General features: G+C 41.4%; 1 protein-coding gene and 1 long non-coding RNA gene across 11 annotated transcripts in view; one reads left to right on the top strand and one right to left on the bottom strand.

Annotated features, from left to right (window-relative positions):
• Positions 1-21,816, bottom strand: part of TANC2 (tetratricopeptide repeat, ankyrin repeat and coiled-coil containing 2) — a 365,737-nt gene that overhangs the window by 28,642 nt on the left and 315,279 nt on the right. For all 10 annotated transcript variants that reach the window (XM_032321490.1, XM_032321491.1, XM_032321492.1 and 7 more), the window contains 5 exons: positions 19,303-19,411; positions 9,796-9,918; positions 8,797-9,033; positions 3,620-3,805; positions 989-1,082 (listed from right to left, as the gene is read on the bottom strand). In XM_032321490.1, coding sequence (XP_032177381.1) covers positions 989-1,082; positions 3,620-3,805; positions 8,797-9,033; positions 9,796-9,918; positions 19,303-19,411 — 749 coding nt within the window. The remainder of the gene's footprint in view (positions 1-988; positions 1,083-3,619; positions 3,806-8,796; positions 9,034-9,795; positions 9,919-19,302; positions 19,412-21,816) is intronic.
• Positions 1,078-19,164, top strand: LOC116577800. Its single transcript, XR_004280620.1, has 3 exons — positions 1,078-1,269; positions 4,900-5,095; positions 18,635-19,164. It is a non-coding gene; the product is annotated as an uncharacterized LOC116577800 (long non-coding RNA).

Genomic DNA, 21,816 nt, shown 5'->3' with positions numbered 1-21,816 from the left:
CTTTGGACCATTCTACATGATGTTAAAGAAGCCATGAAACCTACCTATGATATTTGCCATGAATGGAGACATCACAATTTGATAGGTCGTGATAAATTTTAAATGAATTCAAGTGCCTCCTTTATCTTTAATAACACTCTAACTAAAACACACACTCTCTTTGTTTAAGAAAATATTCCCCCTACATTGGCCATCTCAGTATTGGTCTTCTTCTCCTGGCAAATCTGACACATAACTGTGGTGCCTCCACAGCTTTCAGTGTCCTGGTTTCATAACATCTCATAAAAGGTTATTAATGTTTCTCCAGATGTTCCAGTTTAGACCTGGGAGAAAGACAACAACCATTTCCTGCAAAGGCCACAAGGAAGAAGCTTCTGTTTGTGTAGTAAGTACCAAGCAATACAGACATCTCTTGGCTACAGATCAAGAGGGACTGCATGGGACTGTGCCTTAGAGGCCGGTACCTCCATTTTGCATTCAGAGAGCAACTTTACTCCGAATGTATAGTTTAGCCATGTCAGATACCACTCTGTCATGGTAACACCTGGATAAGCCAGAGGTGTGGATACAAATTTAACCTCCTGGATTACAACTGCAGGTGGAGTTCTTTTGATGGGAGAAAAATTTATCCTAACTGCTGCAAGAATCCCATAAAAGAAGAGAGAGGCCACAACTATTTTCTGCTCTGGTTTGGCACATGGTAAGGAAACTTTCAGTCTTCTAAAAATATTTGGAAACAAGAGCAGACTAAAGTTTTGGTTGAAAGACGACACTGGTGCTAATGATTTGGAGAGTCCAAAGGGAAAGAGGACTGGAAGAAGGACACTGCTTGACTTTTTACTTTGGCTGAATCAATCTCCAGTACAAAAGCCATACAGCGAAGAATGCCAAAGGTATGCAGAGGAAAAATCAGGGTGTGAGATGCTGAATATCTTCACACAAACACAACACATTACTGAGAAAAGGGGGTAATGTCCATGAGAAGTACCTGTCTCTCCCCAGAGACTGTCAAAACTGTTGATCTGTGCTCGCTCTACTTCTTCTTCATCTTTTTCTGGAAGATCAAGTAGGTAGGAGACAATCTGAAATGAGAAGTTGTGTCAGTTCAAACTTCAGGTGGGAAACTATGCTACAGGCTCTAGCCTGTGAGGTCTGAAAGATGCCTGGATGACCCAAGCACGATGCAAGCTCTCGCGTATAGAAGAAACCAGAACCGACTATCCCAGCCAAGAAACCCAAAGCAGCCGCAATGGACATTTCTTTAATCAGGTAGAGTTTATACGTTTCTCTTGAACATAACTCACTTACACAGCATGTGACTTTTAAAAAATTACTTATTCCTCACATTTAAGGTAACGAAGCAACCCCTCATCCTCCAGTAAAAATACCAAAAAACAGAGAAAAAAAGGGGCGCCTGGGTGGCTCAGTTGGTTAAGCGGTTGCCTTCGGCTCAGGTCATGATCCCAGGGTCCTGGGGTCCCCCAGGGACCCCATATCGGGCTCCCTGCTCAGCAGGGAGTCTGCTTATCCCTCTGCTCCTCCTCCTACTCCTGATCTCTCTCTCAAATAAATAAATAAAAATCTTTAAAAGAAAATAAAATAAAGAGAAAAAAGATAAGCAATCAATAAAAACCAGAAAACAAATATGAAGAAAATGTAGGACCTGTATTTCATCAGAGTACAGCAATGATCTCTTTTCTGCTTGCAAATACAAGGACCACTTTGGGGATAATAAAGGGAGAACGACTACTAAAAAAAAAGGAAAGTGACAGCTCTGTTTCTGGGAATTTGCCTGTAGAGAGAGTTTAACAACCTACAGATACTAAAAATTCCAGTTTTACTTAATATTCCATTGGTGTCGTATTGGGTCGCCTGGCAGGGCAGCTGGACACCAAGGCATTCCCATGCGGTGGTGAGCCAGTGTGTTCTGGACCACGAAAGCAGAGCATTACGTGGGCAGAGATTCTGTAAGCTGGTTCTTCGACGAAGATGTTTATTAAAAATTAAATAAAAATAAATTATATTAAAAACAAAGTTTAAAAGTATAAAATCTCATGCCTTCTTATTTACTACATTTGACATTATCTGTGCTCTTGAGGTGATTTATGTGTATTGTATCGTGTGGTGGAAATCCACACTACGGTGTGTGTTCCTGTGCCTCTCTTCGCAACTCTGCGTCGAGTGATGTCACAATGGCAGCTCTGTGGCAAGTGTCGGGGGAGCATTTACACCTTGGCAATTGGCAAACGTTATAAATCAAGATTTGATTTAGTGCTTACGCCCCAAAAGACTCCAGTTTTTGTATGAGGGTGAGAAGTAGTTTAACATAGATCACATAGCAGATTTATTTATCTATTTATTTTTTAAAAGATTTTATTTATTTATTTGACAGAGAGAGATCACAAGTAGGCAGAGAGAGAGAGGAGGAAGCAGGCTCCCTGCTGAGCAGAGAGACTGATGCGGGACTCGATCCCAGGACCCTGATATCATGACCTGAGCTGAAGGCAGCGGCTTAACCCACTGAGCCACCCAGGTGCCCCCACATAGCAGATTTAATGACAAGAAAATTATTGGGAAAAGAGCAAAAGAGATCATCTATAAATGATTGCTGATTGCAACCACAGGTTGGCTTCAGATGTGAATTTCACAAAAATCAAGCATTCTACAATGTATATTTTATGTTTGTAAACTGTATGCTACATGTACTTCATTATAAGTAAAGTTTTTTAAAGAAGATTTTATTTATTTATTTGAGATAGAGAGAGCACAAGCAGGGGAGTGGCCGAGGGAGAGGGAGAAGCAGACTCCCTGCCAAGCAGGAAGCCCAACATGCGGGTTGATCCCAGGACCCCAGGATCACGACCCAAGCCAAGGACAGATGCAAAACCGACTGAGCCACCTAGATGCCCTCATATCAGTAACATTTATACCAATTTTAAGTATGTATGCACACACACACACATACTTCTGTTACACTACACAACCCTCCCAGAACTGGATGTTCAACATTTCCCAGCAATTATCAATTCCATACATTCGTTACTGTATTATTACTATGATTAGTAAAAAAATGGGCAAAAATACCATTTGTACAGTGTTTCACAGCTTACACACCACTTTCATACCAGCTGAGTGAAAAAGAATAAGACTAATTTTACTGATGGGAAACAAAGGTTCTAAGAGATTAGGTAAACCACCCAAGGTCTAGAGCAAATGAGTAGCAAACTGGGACTCAAACCTGGTCCTTCTGAGATTTCAAATATTGTACTCTTCCCATTCCACAACATCTACTCATGTGAGTACAGCTCACTAAATAATCCCTACGAGCCTAGTGTCACTGCCTGTTAAATAAGGGTGGCAAAACGGGGAAGGAGTTGGACTCGATGCTTTCCAAAGTGCTTTTCCAGTCTCGTGTTGTGTTCATAATTTTAGATATGCTGGTATTTGAGAATTCAAGTGTTTCATGGAATTCAGTCTCAATTCCTCAAAATCAGTGACCAAAATGCTAATTCACATTAATCAGGCAGGTAATTTTGTAATAATGCAACCCCTTGCCCCGTTTCCTAGGTCCTTTAATACATAGTCTAAAACCCCTAACCCTTAGCACCTGCTTTCTTACCTCCGTGTACCCCATGCTGGCTGCAGCAATGAGGGCCTGCTGGATGGCGTGGCTCTTCTTAAATACTCCTTGCTGCTGGCCGGCCATTGTCCAGTCACACTGAATCAAAAACTTGACAACCTCCAGGTGACCTCGGAGTGCAGCATGGACCAAAGCACACTGTCCATTCTTGTCCAAATGATCCACCTCAGAGGAAAAACAGAGAAATGGATGTGAACAAAGATTTGTGGCCACACTCCTAATCCAGTTACATTGGTCCACTGCACATGACTAGACTAGCAAGACTCATCCTTTCCCAAACCCTGAATCCATCTTTGAGAAAATCTAGAAAGTTCTTTCCTACTCAGGCTAGATCACTGCTGAGCTAGAACTATGATAGATGTCCCTCAGGGGAGAACCTCTTTTCGTAAGGTCAGGCTTTTGTTTTCACAGAAAAAGGAACCAAAAAAACAAAACTGCCAGCTCCAGCTTTGTTTTCCTGAGGTACATTCTCCTTTGTCCTCGAATAGTTCTTTTCAGACCAAGATCTATCATGAAAGACTCGCAGTTCTGCTGGCACCAAAAAAAAAAAAAAAAAAAAAAACCCAAAAAACCCAAAAACCTGTCTTTGAAATCATGAAAGAGAAGAAAAACATTTTGAAGCTCAAATTTTTTGGTCTTCCAAAGAAGCAAAATACCTCATATCATGAATCATACTTTTGACCACCAAGCTTTGGCGGAGGCTACTTTTTTCCTCCAACGGGAGGGAAGAATCTCAGATCTGGCCAAAATGGCTAGAGATCCTTGGAGTCTAATGCTAGACTATGTTCCAGTAGTGGCTTTTATGGTTGCACTGTTGGTTGCTCGTTCAGGTTGAAAGAAGAGGCTGGTTAAGGCAGCCACAAGTTTCAACACAAGAGTGGCCTTTTCTGGCGGGTAGACTTCCCGGGGTAGTTAGAGCACTGGAAACCTAAGTGCTGCATCTGGTTCACCCAGCAATCTATTTAACGAATGTTTACTGAATGCCTACTTTGTGCAAGGCACCACATAGGATGAAAAGGTGAACAGGGTAGTAAAATATAGATTCTGTTCTCAAGGACTTTCAAATAAGGTAGGGGAGATGCGACCAATACAACAGAAATCTATCCAACAAAGGATGATGAATGTCGTAAGGAAAGTAAAAGTACAATGAAACTGGAGAGAATTCCTAACTAGAATCAGGAACAGATTCTGAAGGAAAGGTGCTAGAGTCTAAATGTTTTTGTGCCATTGAAATTATTTGTTGGAATTCTCATCCCCAGTGTAATGATATTCCAAGGAGATAGGATGTTTGGGAAGTGCTGAGTATCCTACTATCATGCTCAGGGAGAGCTTGCTTTCCCTCCTCCATCACGGGAGAACATAGCAAGAAGGTGTGACTATGCACCAGGAGGCTCTCACCAGATGCCCAATCTTCTGGCACCATACTCTTGAGATGTAGCCTCAAAACTGTGGGAGGTAAGTGCTGTCTACTGGCCACTCTGTCTATGATATTTTGTTATAGCAGCCCAAATGGACTAAGAAAAGATCCATCTCACTTGGCTGAGATAGGAAATGATTAATTCTAGTTTTTGTAAAGGTAAGGTACATAGAGGGAAAGTTTACAGTTACAAAGTTGAGAGGGTCTGAATGCCAGGCTAAGTGGTCTGAATTTTAATCAGGGGTAATGGAGAGTCATTGTGAATTTTCATGCTCATACTACATTTTCAAAAACTAAGGGAATGAATAAAAGGTGCTTTGGCTCCTTGGAAATGATTAATTCCTGGGCTGGGGCACTAATAGTAAATGATGAGTGTGGAAAATCTGGTAGTGCCAGAAAATCCTGAAAAGCTCAAAAAATACTTAGCGGAGACTGGGAGGACACAGGAGCCAACTTGCAGGAGTTCCTAAAGGCCAAATCTTGGGCAATTTGAGCAACAAATAATAATGGCAATGGGTTATAGGTCCTACTGTAAGGTAAATACAGGAATCCATAATGCTATAAACGAATAAACAAATACATATGTAGGGGAGAAGGGTTTGCTCTTCCTTACATTAGAATTCTAATTAATAAATGTTGAAGGAATGAGGGAAACAGAAAAGTGCAAAAACAGCATAGCAATCATCATTGCAGCAAGAAGCTCCAATGGATCCTAAAAGCAGTGAACAAAAGCATGAGAAACAAGCTATTGGCCTAGCCTCAAAGCATCTCCCTCAAAGATACTTCTTAGTTACAAAGGGAAAAACAGTAACTTGAGACCTGACAAACCAGGCAGACACAGTGTGACGCAGGTGGCCGAGGTCAGCATCCCCCGGCAAGAGGCCTCGCAACTTCACCCACCCCCCACCCCGCCATGCTGCAGGAGGAAGGGGCCCAGCAGCACTTCTGTGGGAGTCTTGCTGAGAATATATAAACTCAGTCTAACAGTGAGAAAATCTCAAAGTAAAACTGGAGAACATCCTACAAATAACTAGTTAATATTCTTCGGTATTTTGGTGCTGATGCCATGGGAGAGAGTGTGAGGATGGAGAAGCCCAGAGGACAGAATCTCAGGGAACAGTGATATTAGGAGAAGGAAGAGAAAAAAGCAACCAGACAGGCAGGGAGAGAACCAGGACCACACTGCAAGCTCTAGGAAGTGTTGTGTCAATACTGCCAACACTATGGAGAGGTTTGGAGGGGTGAGAAAAGAGAAAAAGTTATTTGGTGGTTGGCAGTTGTTTGTGTCTTTTGAGAAAGTAGCTTCAGTTGAGCGCCAAGAGGTTAGGGGTTTTCTTTCTTTCTTTTTTTGAACATTTTATTTAATTTGTTATTATTTTTAAAAGATTTTATTTATTTATTTGACAGAGAGAGATACAGTTAGAGAGGGGACAGAAGCAGGGGGAGTGGGAGAAGCAGGCTTCCCGCCGAGCGGGGAGCCCGATATGGGGCTCGATTCCAGGACCCTGGGATCATGACCTAAGCCGAAGGCAGATGCTTAATGACTGAGCCACCCTGGTACCCCTAGAGATTTTATTTTTAAGTGCTCTCCACATTGAACATGGGGCTTGAACTTATAACCCTGACATCAAGCATCACATGCTCTACTGACTAAGACAGCTGGGTGTGCCCACCACCCATTTTTCTTAAAGAATATTATGTATTAGGCCCTGCAAGAGATGAAAAGAGACTTCATCTCTCTCACTCTCTTTTTTAAAAGATTTATTTATTTGAGAGAAAGAGCAAGAGAGAGCAGGGGGAGGGGCAAAAGGAGAGGGAGAGGGAGAAGGAGGAAGCAGACTCCCCACTGAGGCAACACAGGACTCAGTCTCACGACCTTGAGATCATGACCTGAGCCAAAATCAAGAGTCAGAGGTTTAACTAAGACACCCAGGTGCCCCAAGACTTTATCTCTTTTTAAAAAGACTTTCTCACTTTTCCAATGGTGACCACCATTAATCCTTTTTATGGATGAAAATAGTGAGACTGAGAGTTTAAATGACTTGTCCATGCCCTTGGAGAAAGAAGTGTAAATGGAGGCTTTGACCAAGCTGTGTTTGATACCAAAGTTTATAATTTTAATGCTTTAACTCCTCTTTCTCTCATGGAAGCCAGACTAAAAGTGGTTAAGGGGCAGTAAGGAAGCAGAGGTGGCACGTAGAGATGACTCTTGGGCCAGGACTGGTGGACACACAAGGGAAGAGATGGGATGGTAGCTTCTGGTTAGCAGCAGAGAGGGAAGCTGTCTTTTGGGGTATAGGAGACATTCATAGGTTTGTTGAGAATTTATTTTTTATTTTTATTTTTAAAGATTTACTTATTTATTTGTCAGAGAGACAGAAAGCGAGAGAGCATGAGCACAAGCAGGGGGAGAAGCAGGTTTCCCGCTGAGCAGGGAGGCTGACGCGGGACTCCGTCCCAGGACCCCAGGGGATCATGACCCAAGCTGCAGGCAGACGCTCAACCAACTAAGCCATCCAGGCAACCCAAACTGTTGCGAATTTAGAAAAAGAGTGAAAAAAATACAGATGGAGGCAAGTGCTTTGGAAAGGAAGGTAAACACTTCCTTCCTCTGAGGCAGATGTGAAGTGAGTGTTGGTAAGGATTAACAGAGTTTTGAGACGGAGGCACATGGAGATGAATTCAATCTTGGTAATGCAGGAGGCCAGGAGGTGTGACAGGGTGTGGAGATGAATGCAAATGATTTCCATGTCTGCTCTGAGGAAAATGACAGATGGTTAGACTGGTAACTGGGCAGTAGGAAAGGCTCAGTGAGATGAGAATATGAAATGACAGTTGTAATAATAAGGCCCAGTTGTTCTTTTTTAAGAGATGTTCATTCAGATGAATAGGACATTACAGGTGGACAGTATAGGTCTCTGTCACAGAAGACACTCAAGGCTCTGGGATTTCACCGAGAGTCTCCAGTCCCAGGTCTCAAAAGTCTCAAGAGTCCTCCTTTCTTCCTGGACACCTCAGAATGAGGTCACACATATTACTTATATTTCAGTGCAAAACCACCGAAATCCTCAGTCTGTTTTCAAGACTGAAACAAAATGCCACAAGGCTACAATTTTCCCCAAAGGCTTGCACTGTTGAGATCAGCATTTTTCCTTTCACCAAAATTTTGAAATTGAGGTTTTTTTCTTTTTTGTATCAACAGCTCTTGAGATACTATAAAGCAAACATGTTTTCAGAAAGGTCTTCAGGGAATTAAAGTACACTAGCAGAAACACTGCTGAGTGCCTCTGGTCGGTTTGAGGATCAACCCAAAGTCATGTTCTCATACCTTGAAGACGCTGGTCTTCAAGGCTAGGCCGAGGGAGTCTGTTCTTACCTCACGGCAAACTTCTCTTGTCTGCACATGGAAGGCTGTGGGCATGGTTCAGTTCCCCCTTCCCAGTGCAGTCTCTTTGCTCCTTCCCTTCTCCTTCCTCCCTCTGTGCTCAGCAGAGAAGTCCCTGGTTGTTAGGTGGGGACTTTTTGTGGCTGCTGATAAAGGCAGTTTCCTAAGTGCCCCCCAGGGGTTCTAGAACCATGTCCTGATGCTCTGCAGAAGGGGCAGTGGCAAGTGGGCCAACAGTGGGCCAGGGCTCCCTGTGCTCTGCACCCTGCTGGGCATGGTGTGCTCTGCCTGGACTCCCATGAGGGAGACTGCACAGGGCTGCAGAGATGGGGGAAGGGCAGGGGGAGCCGTTACCTTGGCTCGCTTCTTGCACAGCAGCACCACGATGCTCAGGTAGCCGGCCGCGGCTGCATAGCCCAGAGGGGTCAGGCCGCTCTCAGATGAGGCATCCACGTTGGCCCCAAACTCCAACAGTAGGGCCACCATTTCTGTGTAACCAAGATGTGACTGGACACACAGAATTGGAGCGTTATTTAAAACCTCTGTCCGGTAATTAATGTTGGCACCTCCCAAAATCAGCAGTCGGCTGACCTGGAAATAAGTAAACAGAAATCACACTCAGGCAAATTTCAGTTGCATCCTTTCAGTCATCTTTAAAGATTTTACTTATTTATTTGACAGAGAGAAAGATCACAAGCAGGCAGAGAGGCAGGCAGAGAGAGAGGGGGAAGCAGGCTTCCCGCTGAGCAGAGAGCCCGATGCGGGGCTTGATCCCAGGGCCCTGGGATCATGACCTGAGCTGAAGGCAGAGGCTTAACCCACTGAACCACCCAGTCACCCCCTTTCAGTCATCTTTGATGAAGTCATCTGGGACCCCATAACAGCACCCCAGGAGCATTTAGTAACTGCTTTATCGGTCTCCACTTGCTCCTTTTTTGATATCTTGCCTTTAGAACAGGATGTGACATGTCTCCTTTCCATGAACTGCTCAGTCGTGAGAGCCGACTGCCACCCACACCATAGGGCTGAACACAGCCTCTACTAGGTGAACTGCTGGCTGGAAAAGCTCCTACCGAAACAAAGCTTACCTGAGATTAATTTACTGCTAGAGGCCCGAGGACCTGACCCTATAAATCAGAGCCAGCTTACAGAAGGTAGTAGCTCAACAGGTCTGGTCTTCAATTCACAGAATAAAATGCAACCATTTAAAATAGATTAGACTATCAATAAAAGTCTGATTACGGGAGACAGTCTAAGGTTAAGTCAAAGATCAGTTCAACTGCCACTTAAATGTCTTCACTTTATTTTTGCACAGCTAATTCTTTAACCTGTCTGTGGTCTACAAGCATCTACCTTTATATTTGGAGTGTAGAGATTTCGTAAAGATGCCAATGCCATGGAAAGACCTTCTGTGCTGTAGGAGATCCAGAGGCCTTGGAGGATGGAAGAGGACACACCAACTTTTTTACTCAGACCCTGAAAAAGAAATAGAGACAGTGAAATTAGTAGCCCAGCTGAAGAGTACCATGAGTAAGTAGTGGCTTCTAGGTTTGTTGTACTAAGAAATGAGAATAGAGTCTTGCCCTAACTACGTCCATGCCCAGCAAAGCCAGGCCACTCATGGAGACAAAGACTAGTCCTGTAGGAACAAGTGGATTTAAATTGTTTCTATATTAGCAGTCTCTGGCAACAAATCTACTTAGTACCCTTCTTTTTCTGCTATGTCTGGATGTAATTCCTTCCCCATACCTTTTCTATTAGCCTTCTAGAATCAATCTCTCAAATTCAAGTTACTGAAATACACACTGTGGCAAAGATAATGCGATGTGGTCACCGATCTCCATCTCATTTTCTCCCTGGACGTTTGGGAAAATGATGTTTCCCAGCCTCCTTTACAGTTTGATGGCCCATGTGACTGACTTCTAGTTAGTTAAGTATGGGCAGAAACAGTATCTTGTGTCCAGGCTTAGCCCCAACCCCCCCCCAACCCCCCCAACCCCCCCCCCCCCCCCCCCCCCCGCTGCAACCCCGCACTTTCTACTGCTCCTCTGGACTGCAGGCTGGAAGATCCAGTGGAGGATTCCAAGGCCCCAGACTATTTCAGTATTACTCTATGGAGGAAGCCTGCCTGTTGATTTGCCCTGGACTGTAAGAGGAGAGAGAAATGAACCTCTGTCAAGTCCCTGAGATCTTACGGGTTTGTTAGAGCAGTTAGCACTCCTCACCCTGCCTAATGCACCCTAGAGTGATCATATCTGTTTATCTTTGGAAAACAACAACATAGGTTGGATCATCATGAGCAACACATTTTCTCTGGTATGACCAGCATAGGTCCCACTGCATGCACTAATGTTTGCTCCTTTCACTGTGGCTTCTCCAGAAGGAAGTCAGAATACTTTTCAAAATTTCTGGATAGTCAGATATTCTCTGGTAGTCGTTTTACTATTCTGCCTAAATCTGGGTGAAGTGAGTTCAAGCGGGAAATCCTGAGGGAAGGAAGATACTAACAATGAAGTTGGCACCTAATAAGTGAATCTGGGGAGGTATCTCTTAAAAAATTTAAGCTACTCCTGCCTGCTTTGTTCTTGAAAAGCAGGGTGTTCTTGCCTAGAATACCTAATTATGTCCAAACCAGCAATTCATGGCCAACTTTGTTTTATTTATACTCCTGACAGGTCTGGTCTTCAATTCACAGAATATAATGCAACCATTTAAAATAGATTAGACTATCAATAAAAGTCTGATCCACCCCCTTTCCCCATGACTGAATTATTTGGAAGCAAATCCGAGACCTCTTATCAGTCAATAACCAAATATTTCAGTAAATGCCTCTAAAGCCCAACATCATTATGATACCTAAAATTAACAAGGGTTCCATAATATGAGATATCCAGTATCCAAATTTCCTTGACTGTTTAAGAAAAAAAAATAATTTTTTTCTAAATTGTGATCCAGAAAAGAGCCATATACTACAACCAATTTTAAAACACTTTAAAAATGTAGAGGGAAAAAATGAGATTTTTTTCCTATTAATTTTTTATAAAGATTTTTATTTATTTATTTGATAGAGAGATACAGAGAGAACACAAGTACACAGAGCAGCAGGCAGAGGGAGAGGGAGAAGCAGACTTCCCCCTGAGCAGGGAACCTGATGTGGGGCTCCATCCCAGGACCCTAGGATCATAACCTGAGCTGAAGGCAGCTGCTTAACTGACTGAGCCACCCAGGTGCCCCTCTATTAATTTTTAAACAAAATATTATGCACATATTCCATACATGTACACGTTTTTGCCTCAATTCAAGAGAGAATGTATCATTTCAAGAGAGAATGTATGGATGTATCATAATTTACTTAAAGGTAAGTTAGGGTCTAGAGCTTACCTCCTAGAAAACCAGGAAACCTACCTCTGACTCCCTCTTTGGGCCTCAGTCTCCTAATCTAGACTATGTGTGAGCCTCACCAAGATCTTTTGAGGAACTGTAAACTGTATTAACCAATTATACAGAAAAATCATTAGAAATTAATATTTATGTCCAATAGAGGGAGCTTTTAGTATTGGGAGATGAGCTCTATAAATTGTGGTTGAAGGGGAAAAAAGGAAGGGAATCCAACATTTATTCAGTACCTATGTGTCAGGTTCTATGGTAGGGCCTTTTCATACATTAGCTCCTTTAATCTCCATGACAGTCCTATGAAATTGAATTTATTACTATTTTTATTAGGAGGAAACAACCCAGAGAGGACTAAGTAATTTGCCCAAAGTCCTATAGCCATTAAAAAGTGGAGCTGGAGTTAGAAGCCAAGTCCTTTTAACTCTAAAGTTCATGTTCCTTCCATTAGACCAAGTTAAACCTGGGGCAGGGCTTCAATTCTGAACTCTTAGCTGGAAAAGTAGCAACTAAAATAAAGTAGCTGATTGCTGGCTTCTCCATTTAATTCTGACCCATTCTCCACCCTTGAGTGTCTTCTTTAAAACTGTCCTTTTTTATCCTAGACAATCTGATCTATTCCTATGGCTTTACTTTTATGATTTCAGCTAAGCATTATCTCTTTTATAACTATGATATTTAAAGCAAAACTATGACTATGATCTATAATAGTCAACTTTCTCTTAAACACTGACTTACATAAAATTCCTTAGATACGTTCATTTAATCCATTAGAATATTATGAAGATTATCCTACAGAGAAATAATGCTGAACCAGTGCTTATTAAAGTCACATAGCAATTCTACTTTTATTCAAGGTCTCCAGCATCAGAGGGAGCTCAGAAAATGTTGTATTTAGCTTCTTGGAAAGATACAGCAACTCACTCCTTTGCTCAGGGCCTATAAATTTGGGTTTAGTTTTCCTGAATATAAATTGCTTCTCTTTTCTGTGTGATACTGAGGACAGTTTTGGTCATTGAAGATACCAAAGGAATTTTAAACGAGAAAGCCTAAGATGGTTAGAGAAAAGCTGAATGTTCCCAAAATACCAAGTCATAATTTTTCCTCAAGGGGACCTGGGTATACTTCTACATCTGGTAATGGTGGATCTAAACTTGATCCTGCTAAGGATAGCTAGGAAAAATGGTACAAGATTTAAAAATCGCCCTCATCAAAGACATGGGAGGAATAACAGGTTGGAGAAGAATTACTAGCCCAAGTAAGGATAGGATGGAGCCCAGGAGAGCAGCTTAGAGCTACTTTTCTCTGCAATGTGTTTGCCAATTCTACAGAATTAGCTAGGAGTACTTTTAATAGCTTTGGGATTTTTAGGGCAGTGAAATCTGTAAGATACTCTAATGGTGGATACATATTAGGCATTTGGCAAAATCCACAGAAACATACGACACAGTTAAGACCTAATATTAACTGTGGACTTCAGTTAATAATGATGTATTGATATAGGTTCATCAATTTTAACAGTGTACTGCACCAGTGCAAGAAGTTAATAATAGGGGAAACTGGTGGGACAGTGAGTATATGGAAATTCTCTGTATTTTATGTAAACCTAAAACTGCTCTAAGAAAGAAAGTCTATTAAGATCAAACAGACAGACAAAACCTGGGTTCTACTCCAGAGCAATGATTGGTAATCTCTGGGAGTAAGGCTCAGAGGGGTGTGTGTATGTATGTGTGTGTGTGTGCATGCACGCACATGCGTGTGCTTAAAGTGCTCTGGGAGAGGAGCACCTGGGTGGCTCAGTTGGTTAAGCAACTGCTTTCAGTTCAGGTCATGATCCCAGAGTCCTGAGATCAAGCCCTACATCGGGCTCCTTGCTCAGTGGGGAGCCTGCTTCTCCCTCTCCCACTCCCTGCTACTCTGCCTGCTTGTGCTCTTTCTGTCATATAAATAAATAAAAGTTATTTAAGTTCTCCAGGAGAATCTAATGTATAGCCAAACCGAAAGCCACTGGCCATTGATCTCCACCCACAGATAAATCTTGAATATATAAAATTGGGTGAAAAAAGAGAATTTCATGAAGAGTATGATTCTGTTTATGTCAAATTTAAAAGTTAGCAAAGTAAGTCTATATATTGTTTATGAATACATTTCTATGTTGGAAAATGCAAAATATGGATAAGAAGAACACATATGAACTTTAGGCTAGAAATCATCTCTGAAAAGGGGAGAGAAATCGAGTTACAGAGGGCTTCTACTCTAAGTATTATATTTTCATTTCTTCAAAATAAAAAGATTTGGAGCAAATATGGAAAAATTTTAATGTCTTAAATCCGATAGCGAGTATTTGATTATTCGGTTATCTCTGATTTCTGGTATGTTTGAAATATAATAAAATTTTTAAAAAGGGGGACAGAGGGATATTTCCTCCTCTGAGACAAGAGAAAGTTGAGGTAAGAACTGATGATACTGTAGATTGATTTTTTTGGTGAGAGGAGAAAAGTTGTTAAGGGAAGTCACACTCAATGGCTTTGATTTCTTCAGTGACTCATAAGTCAGGCTGTTTGTGCAGTTAGTTGACTTGGTTAAGAGCCAGATGAAAAAGAAATGGGAAAAGGAACTGAGTAAGAATAGACCTTGGCAAATGAATTTCAGTGAAACGGTCCAGTAAATGGACTACAGAGCAGCACTGAGGGTCCCAATGAGGTTGAAGTAGATACACAGGAAAGAAGGCTGAAATTCAGAGCTATACTCTAGGATCTGGAGGATGAACTTGACTTGTGCCATGGACTTGCTCTGCTGATTTCTTCTGCTTGGTGGGGTTGACTCTTTGCTTCTATGTGGTATAAGAGGAAAGAGCTTCAGTTTAGTTAAATTCGTCTCAACAGACATGACAGGCAGGATCCCATTATCAGGCAGGATGTAGCCAAAAATAACCTGTAATTAAATTGTGAGCTGATGGATTCTTAAAGAGAGCTTTAAGTTCAAATAACTAGAAAAAGTACTTCTTCAGTATCTAACTACTGCTCAGGCAACAAGAGATCTCTGCCAGAGATGGATGGTAATGGGGTCCCTTCCTTAAATATTCGTTAGAGTCTAAATTTACAACACTGTTTATCAGCTGGGAGAAAGCTTGCTCAGTAGTTTAGACTACAAACAGGGAACGCATACAGAGATGACAGCAATCTCATCTTAAGGATCTGAGCTCTGGGTCAGGTATCATAAGATCATGGCAAAAAATAACCTAGGGGGCTCATCCGGTGAGGTTCTTTTTTTTAAAAAAAGATTTTATTTATTTATTTAACAGACAGAGATCACAAGTAGGCAGAGAGGCAGGCAGAGTGAGAGGAAGAAACAGGCTCCCTGCTGAGCAGAGAGCCCGATGTGGGGCTCGATCCCAGGACCCTGAGATCATGACCTAGGCCAAAGGCAGAGGCTTTAACCCACTGAGCCACCCAGGTGCCCCTAGGTGAGGTTCTTTAAGAAAAATTATTTACAAATATGTCATTAGTGACTACAGTGATATAACCTATAGTTATCCAAGCATCTGAAATAAATCATTACCATTCTTATCTGACTAACTGTGTGGCCACGCTTGGTTATAATGAAAAGATCCTGGTAAAAAAAAGGGGTTGGCAAACTATATAGCCTGGAGCTAAATCCAGCCTTTCATGAACTTTTATAAATCATTTTTTACTGGAATATGACCATATCCATTTATTTCTGTATCACCTTTAGCTGTTTTTGAATTACAATGGCAGAGTTAAATGGTTTCAACACAGTTTATACGGACTACAAAGCCATATTTGCTGATCACTGCTGTAGGGGATGCTAGGTAACCTCTGACAACGTTATTTCATCATCTGGAATTTATGCTCATTATTAATTCTTACTATCAGGCAAGAGATTATTACTAGTAAGTTTGATCATAAAACCTTAGATATATGTCTAGGACTTTGCATCTTATAATGGACCTCTTTTGTATATCTTCTATGATCCTGATAACAATTCTGAGAGTTAGATACTGTTACCATTTTACAGATGAGAAAACAGATTGCTTAAAAGGTAGAGTCTGTACTGAAACCCATGCCTTTTGACTGATGTCCAAGGATCTTTCTTCTTCCTACCAGATGCCTGCGTATAGCACCTTTCCCCCTTGGCCAACAGTTCTCTTCTGGTAAGAAATGTTATAGAACTGACCAATCAAAGAAACATTTCAGAGGGCAGCATTTAGGCAGTGAATTGCAAGAGCACTCTGAAACCCTTTTGGTGGCCAGACTCAACCCAACAAAACACCCTGCATTACAAGGTAGATTGAAATATCTCTGGCCACAATTCACAAACAGCCTGCTTTCTTTTCATAGATTAAAAAAAATCAAAATGGCAATTAAAGGATCACAACAGAACTATTAAGTGCTCAACACTGGTGGTCATTAGGGAAGTGCATATTAACACTACAGTGAGCTACCACATCACACTAAAATGGCTCCCATAAGACAGACAATACCTAACAAGTGTTGGCAAGGGCTTGAAAAAAACTGGAACCCTCATACATTGCTGGTGGGAATGTAAAATGATGCAGCTCCTTTGGAAAACAGATTCGCAGTTCCCCAAAATGTTAAACACAGAGTTACTATATGACCTAGTAATTCCATCCTGGTATATATCCAAGAGAAGTGAAGACATGTTCACATAAAAACCTGAACACTAACACTGTAAATATACTAAATGCCACTTAGTTGTTCACTTTAAAATAGATAATTTTATTTAAAAAAAATCAAGAAAGGGAAAAATCTGTAAGCTAATATTCATAGCAACGATAGTCATAATAGCTAAAAAGCAGAAACAACCCAAATGTCCAACTGGTGAATGGATAAACAAACTATGGTGCATCTACAAAACAGAATATTATTTGGCAATAAAAAGGAATAAACTGGGGTGTCTGGGTGGCTCAGTTGGCTAAGTATCCAACTCTTGATTTAGGCTCAGGTCACAATCTCAGGGTCATGAGCTGAGCCCTGCACTGGGCTCTGTGCTCAGCGTGGAGTCTGCTTGTCCCTCTCCCTCTGCTCCTCCTCTCTGAGCAGGTGTGCGCTCTCTCTCTCTCCCTCTAAAATAAATAAGTTTTAAAAATCTTAGGGAAAGAAAAAGGAATCAAGTGCTGATACATGCCGTAACAAAGATGAACCCTGAAAACATGCTAAGTGAAAGAAGCCAGACACAGAAGGTCACATACTGTATGATTCTGTTTACATACAATGTGTAGAAAAGTCAAATCTACAGAGACAGAAAGCGGACTGGTGGTTGCCAGGGAAGTATGGGGAGTACCTTCAAGTGGGCACGAGGATTTTTAGGGTGATGGAAATGTACAAATAGTGGTGAGAGTTACACAACTCTATAGATATACTAAAAGTCACTGATCTGTACAATCTAAATGGGTTATTTTTATGGAATATAAATTATAACTCAATAAAGCTGTTAAAAGCAAAAAGAATGAAAAGGGCTTCTTAGCCAGCCAAATATCCAGAATCAGGTCTACAACCATGTACTTTAAAGGTAGTTAATGATACTGTACACAATTTTTCATGAACAAAGATAAAACAGAGGGAATTTAAAATTAATTGGAAAGAAATATAAATTGGATTATATGTCACTGCTAATTGGGAGTTCTAAATGGTCCTGGTTATAACTAGTCTGTCTTTGCCTTTTCATGACCCTCAACTGAGGGGGACTGAAAATTCTAGCAGTCTGGGAGAAGCTAACGTGAATCGACAGGGAGCACTGGGCATTTAAAGGACCCTGAAAAGTGTAGCATGAGGAAAGTCATAGTCCAAGTCTACATTTTTCAGCCCACAGTCACGTCATCACCATATGCTGCACACCCGAGTGTTTACGGCCAGAATCACACACAGAGCCAGTCTGATCTCAGGCAACCGTGCTGTCTGCAGCAACTTCAGATAAAACTGTGTCAACCATAGGAGCGTGTGGTTTGAATGTAGGTTTTCACATACTGGATATAATCACCCTGGGTCAAAGAAACTTCGTATCATTTATCTGTTAATGTGGTATTTGTTTATTTTATGGTATAGAAATATTTGTTTATTTTATGGTATAGAAAAGACAGGAATCAACTTCTTTGTATCTGATCCTAGGCAGATGGTGAGGCTAAAAGCTTAAGTGTTTAAAGCAGTAATGCTTAATACTTATGTTACTTTCCTAGCTGACTGAAGGACAATGATCTCAGAGTTTGTAGAAGTAGCAGACACTTTTTGGTCCACTTGAAGTTGGAATGAGACACCTGGCCTGTTATTTTAGTCTCATTCTGCTCCCGCTAAGTAAGGTCACTGGGTAGAGTCATTTTTGGTACAGTGATTTGTTAGATAAGGCAATTATGATTCAAATAAAGGACTTGTCACTGTGGGTTCCACTTCTGTATGTCTGCTGAACAGGCCTCTCCGGCTGTGCGCTTATATACTGGGAAGAATTTGCTAGGCTCTCGGAGTTGCCCTTAATGCCATCTTTCTCTCTGAAGAGAACCGTTTTATCTTTAGCAGTATCTCTCGGAGGGGGAGTCCGACACAGAGAACTATTTAAGATACTTGTATTTCTCCATCCTGAGGCAGGAAAAGCACTCTGATGTGATTGCAGGGACTGGAGCGGGCAGATGCAAGAGCAAACTGTGGGCTAGGAAGACCACAAGAACAAATTTCTTTCCTGACTTTTGTGCTTTATCCAACAACTCTTACTTAGACTTTAAATTCCTTGGAGATTAGGGACATTATCTTTTTTGTTTCTGTATCCCTAGGACAATGTCTACATTAAGTGCTGAATAAACAAATGAACGCCCGTACAGGCGCAGACAGAGGAATTACGTGCCGTCTCCTCTGCCCTTGTGTGTCCGCTCCAGCCTTGCGAGTACCGAGAGAGGGACACTGATGCCCTAGAGTTCTTAGAAGTTTTGAAACTACTGGGAGAAAAACCGGGATTACGATTGGAATGGAGAATGGGGGAAGCAGCTCAAAGAGAGGTTAGTGTTGGTTCCAGATAGTTGGAAAATCATAGTACCAGGAATATTAAAATCTTCATAACACAATTATAAGAAAATTGAAAGAGTAACTGCTCTCAGTGATTCTTTTTAGACATTGTGAACATCTGCGACTACTTGCTAGAGCATGACTGTCTTCAGGAGATGGTAGGTCATATACGGAGTACACATATGTATGTCTATACGCTTCTTACCTAAATGATTATACATGCACATTTCCTGAAAAGCCTAGCAATCTGCTAAACTGGGAGATGACAAATGTGGTTCTCTTTCCAAAGACCTAGAGAGGAACAGGCTACAAATTTGAGGAGGTGAATCAACTCTACAACAAAAAGCAGGGACTACATTGAAATGAGTAGCTTCATCCACAGTGTTAAGGAAAGCCTGCTGGAGATTGAAAGAAAAAAGCCTTCAACTTCTCTAATTACCTTAAAAATGTGTGCTTTGAGGATGTGATGTCCCAGTTCAATAGTCTGCTGTCGGTTTAGTTTTCCCTCTTGGCGGGAAAACCAGAAAGCAAGTAATGTGTGACCACTCCTGCAAAGAAAAAGAGACTCATTTTAGAATTTTAATGGCCCCGTGTTCTGCATTGGGTGGGGGACTGTTCAGGTCCATCCAGACGTCCAGCGAAACTCTGTCTCATTCCACCAGTTTCTAAGAGAAGGGCACCTGCTGCTGGGCAAATAATGGGTACTGAAAGGTCTCTAACTTTTACCAGTCCTTTACCCAGATCACATGTGTGAATATCACAAAATGTCATTTCTAGTCGGCTTACACCATCCCACACACAGATGGCATTAAAAGATTCATTTTTATATTCTGTCTCTGTGAACTCTCCACTTATTCTACCCATACTTTAAATGTCAGTGCTCCTCAGGATCTCCGTTTTGGTCCCCGTCTATCCTCTCTCCAGTAGCTCATCCATCCCGAGAGCCTTCACCACCACCTGAGTCTTCTTGATCTAGAGTTCCGAGACTTCCACCAATATATATCCAATGGTTTGTTGGATTTCTCCGCCTGGAGGTCTCGCAGTACCTCAAGCTCAACAGGTCCCCAGATGGATTTACCACCTCTTCCCCAAGGGAAGTTTTCTTTGATCCCCTCTACCTTCCCTGCAGCTGAGAAACAGGGAGTATTTTCTTTTTGGTACAAGCATTACAGATTGTGTCTCTCTCTTGTATGGTATACAGCACGCGATTTCATGCCTCTCCTCTGGCGACTGTAGGCTTCCAGATGGCATCCACTCCATCTCCTTGATAATGGACCATTAATCTCTTAAGAGAAAACTCTCTTTTCTGCCTCCCCATGTTGTCTTATCAGCCCATGATACTCAGAACTGCTATGGCTCTCGTAATCATGTGGTCACCTTGTCTGAAGACAAAGCTAACAGAAGGGCTAAGCTAAGAGGACTGCAGAAAAATAGAGCTTAGGCCCTGACTATATGGCATCAGAAGCTCCACGAAGTTTGGACTTGTTATATGAAATAACCCATTTATACTTTATACATTACTTTATATTTTATGTATAAAATACATTTATACTCCATTTGAGTTAGGAGTATTCTAGTTCTTCTAGCTCAAAGCATCTTAATGGTACGTATTCTTCCTTTAAAGAAGATTTTATTTATTTGAAGGTGGGGGGAGGTGCAGAGGGAGAGGGAGAGAGAAAACCAAACAGACTTCATGCTCAGTGTGGAGCCTGATGCAAGGCTCAATCTCATGACCTTGAGATCAGACCTGAGCCAAAACCAAGAGTCTGATGCCCAACCAACTATGCACCCAGGTGCCCCTGATATATTCCTTTAAGTGTGAATGTATGTATGTACCTATGTATAAAAGATGTGTGTGTATTTCTGTTTACATTAGGACAGAAATTCTGAGTTATTTATATTTCCTGGAGTGCCTAACACAGAGTACTGCATATAAACACTCTCAGTAACATTTTTTGGAAGCAAGAGAAAATTAGATATTAAAGAAAGGACACTGGATCACCTTTGGGATGTGCTCTCTTGCCACATTTGCTCTAGGTTGTAGGAACTGCAGACACTTAGAACTGTCTCTCTACTGCCTGCCAGATTAGTGGTCAGCAGAGTTCTTTATGCCACTGGTAACAAAACTCTTCTATTCCTTTCACTTGGAGTGCCATAGAAAGGGAAATGAAACCACTGTCTCAGTTTCAAGTCTAATGAATTAATCAAAAAGACAGTAAAAAAATAGCAAGTAACTTTCGTTGATGATATTTCCCCAAAAAGACGCCCAAATATCTACTGGATGATTTTCTCTCCTATCGAACACTGGCTACTCTGCCGGGTTTAAACAAATTTGGAGACAACCTCACATTTGTCTGCAAAACAAATACATTTTTAATTATCTTTGATTTTTTTTTTTTAAGCTTCAGTAAAGAATCTGAAAACTAGGGGATGGGACAGCTTACCCAGGAATCATTATAACGAAATTTCTCTTTAAAGTCTTTTTAGAGAGAAACTTCGTTATAATGATTCCTGGATAAGCTGTCCCATCCCCTAGTTTTCAGATTCTTTACTGCAGCTTAAAAAAAAAAAATCAAAGATAATTAAAAATGTATTTGTTTTGCAGACAAATGTGAGGTTGTCTCCAAATTGACCAAGGTTCTAACCTTGAGCTTCAAGAATTGCTGAATTCTAGTGGATAACATACCAACTTATTTCACTGGATAAGATTAACCATAATGGGAAGGAAGTTATTTAATTGAGAGACTATCTCAGGGAAGTGTAGCCTGCATGGAATTATCAGTATCATCGGAGGGTATGAGCCCAGATTGCTCCACATTCACAAAATCTGGAAATTTCTATTGAACTTTTTTTTTTTTTTTAAGATTTTATTTATTTATTTGCTGGAGAGAGAGATCACAAATGGGCAGAGAGACAGACTGAGAGAGAGGAGGAAGCAGGTTCCCCCCGAGCA

Source organism: Mustela erminea, chromosome 18 (assembly GCF_009829155.1).
Source record: "Mustela erminea isolate mMusErm1 chromosome 18, mMusErm1.Pri, whole genome shotgun sequence".
Taxonomy (NCBI): Eukaryota; Metazoa; Chordata; class Mammalia; order Carnivora; family Mustelidae; genus Mustela; species Mustela erminea.
Note: the sequence above shows the minus strand (reverse complement) of the source record. Positions and strands in the feature narration are given on the sequence as shown.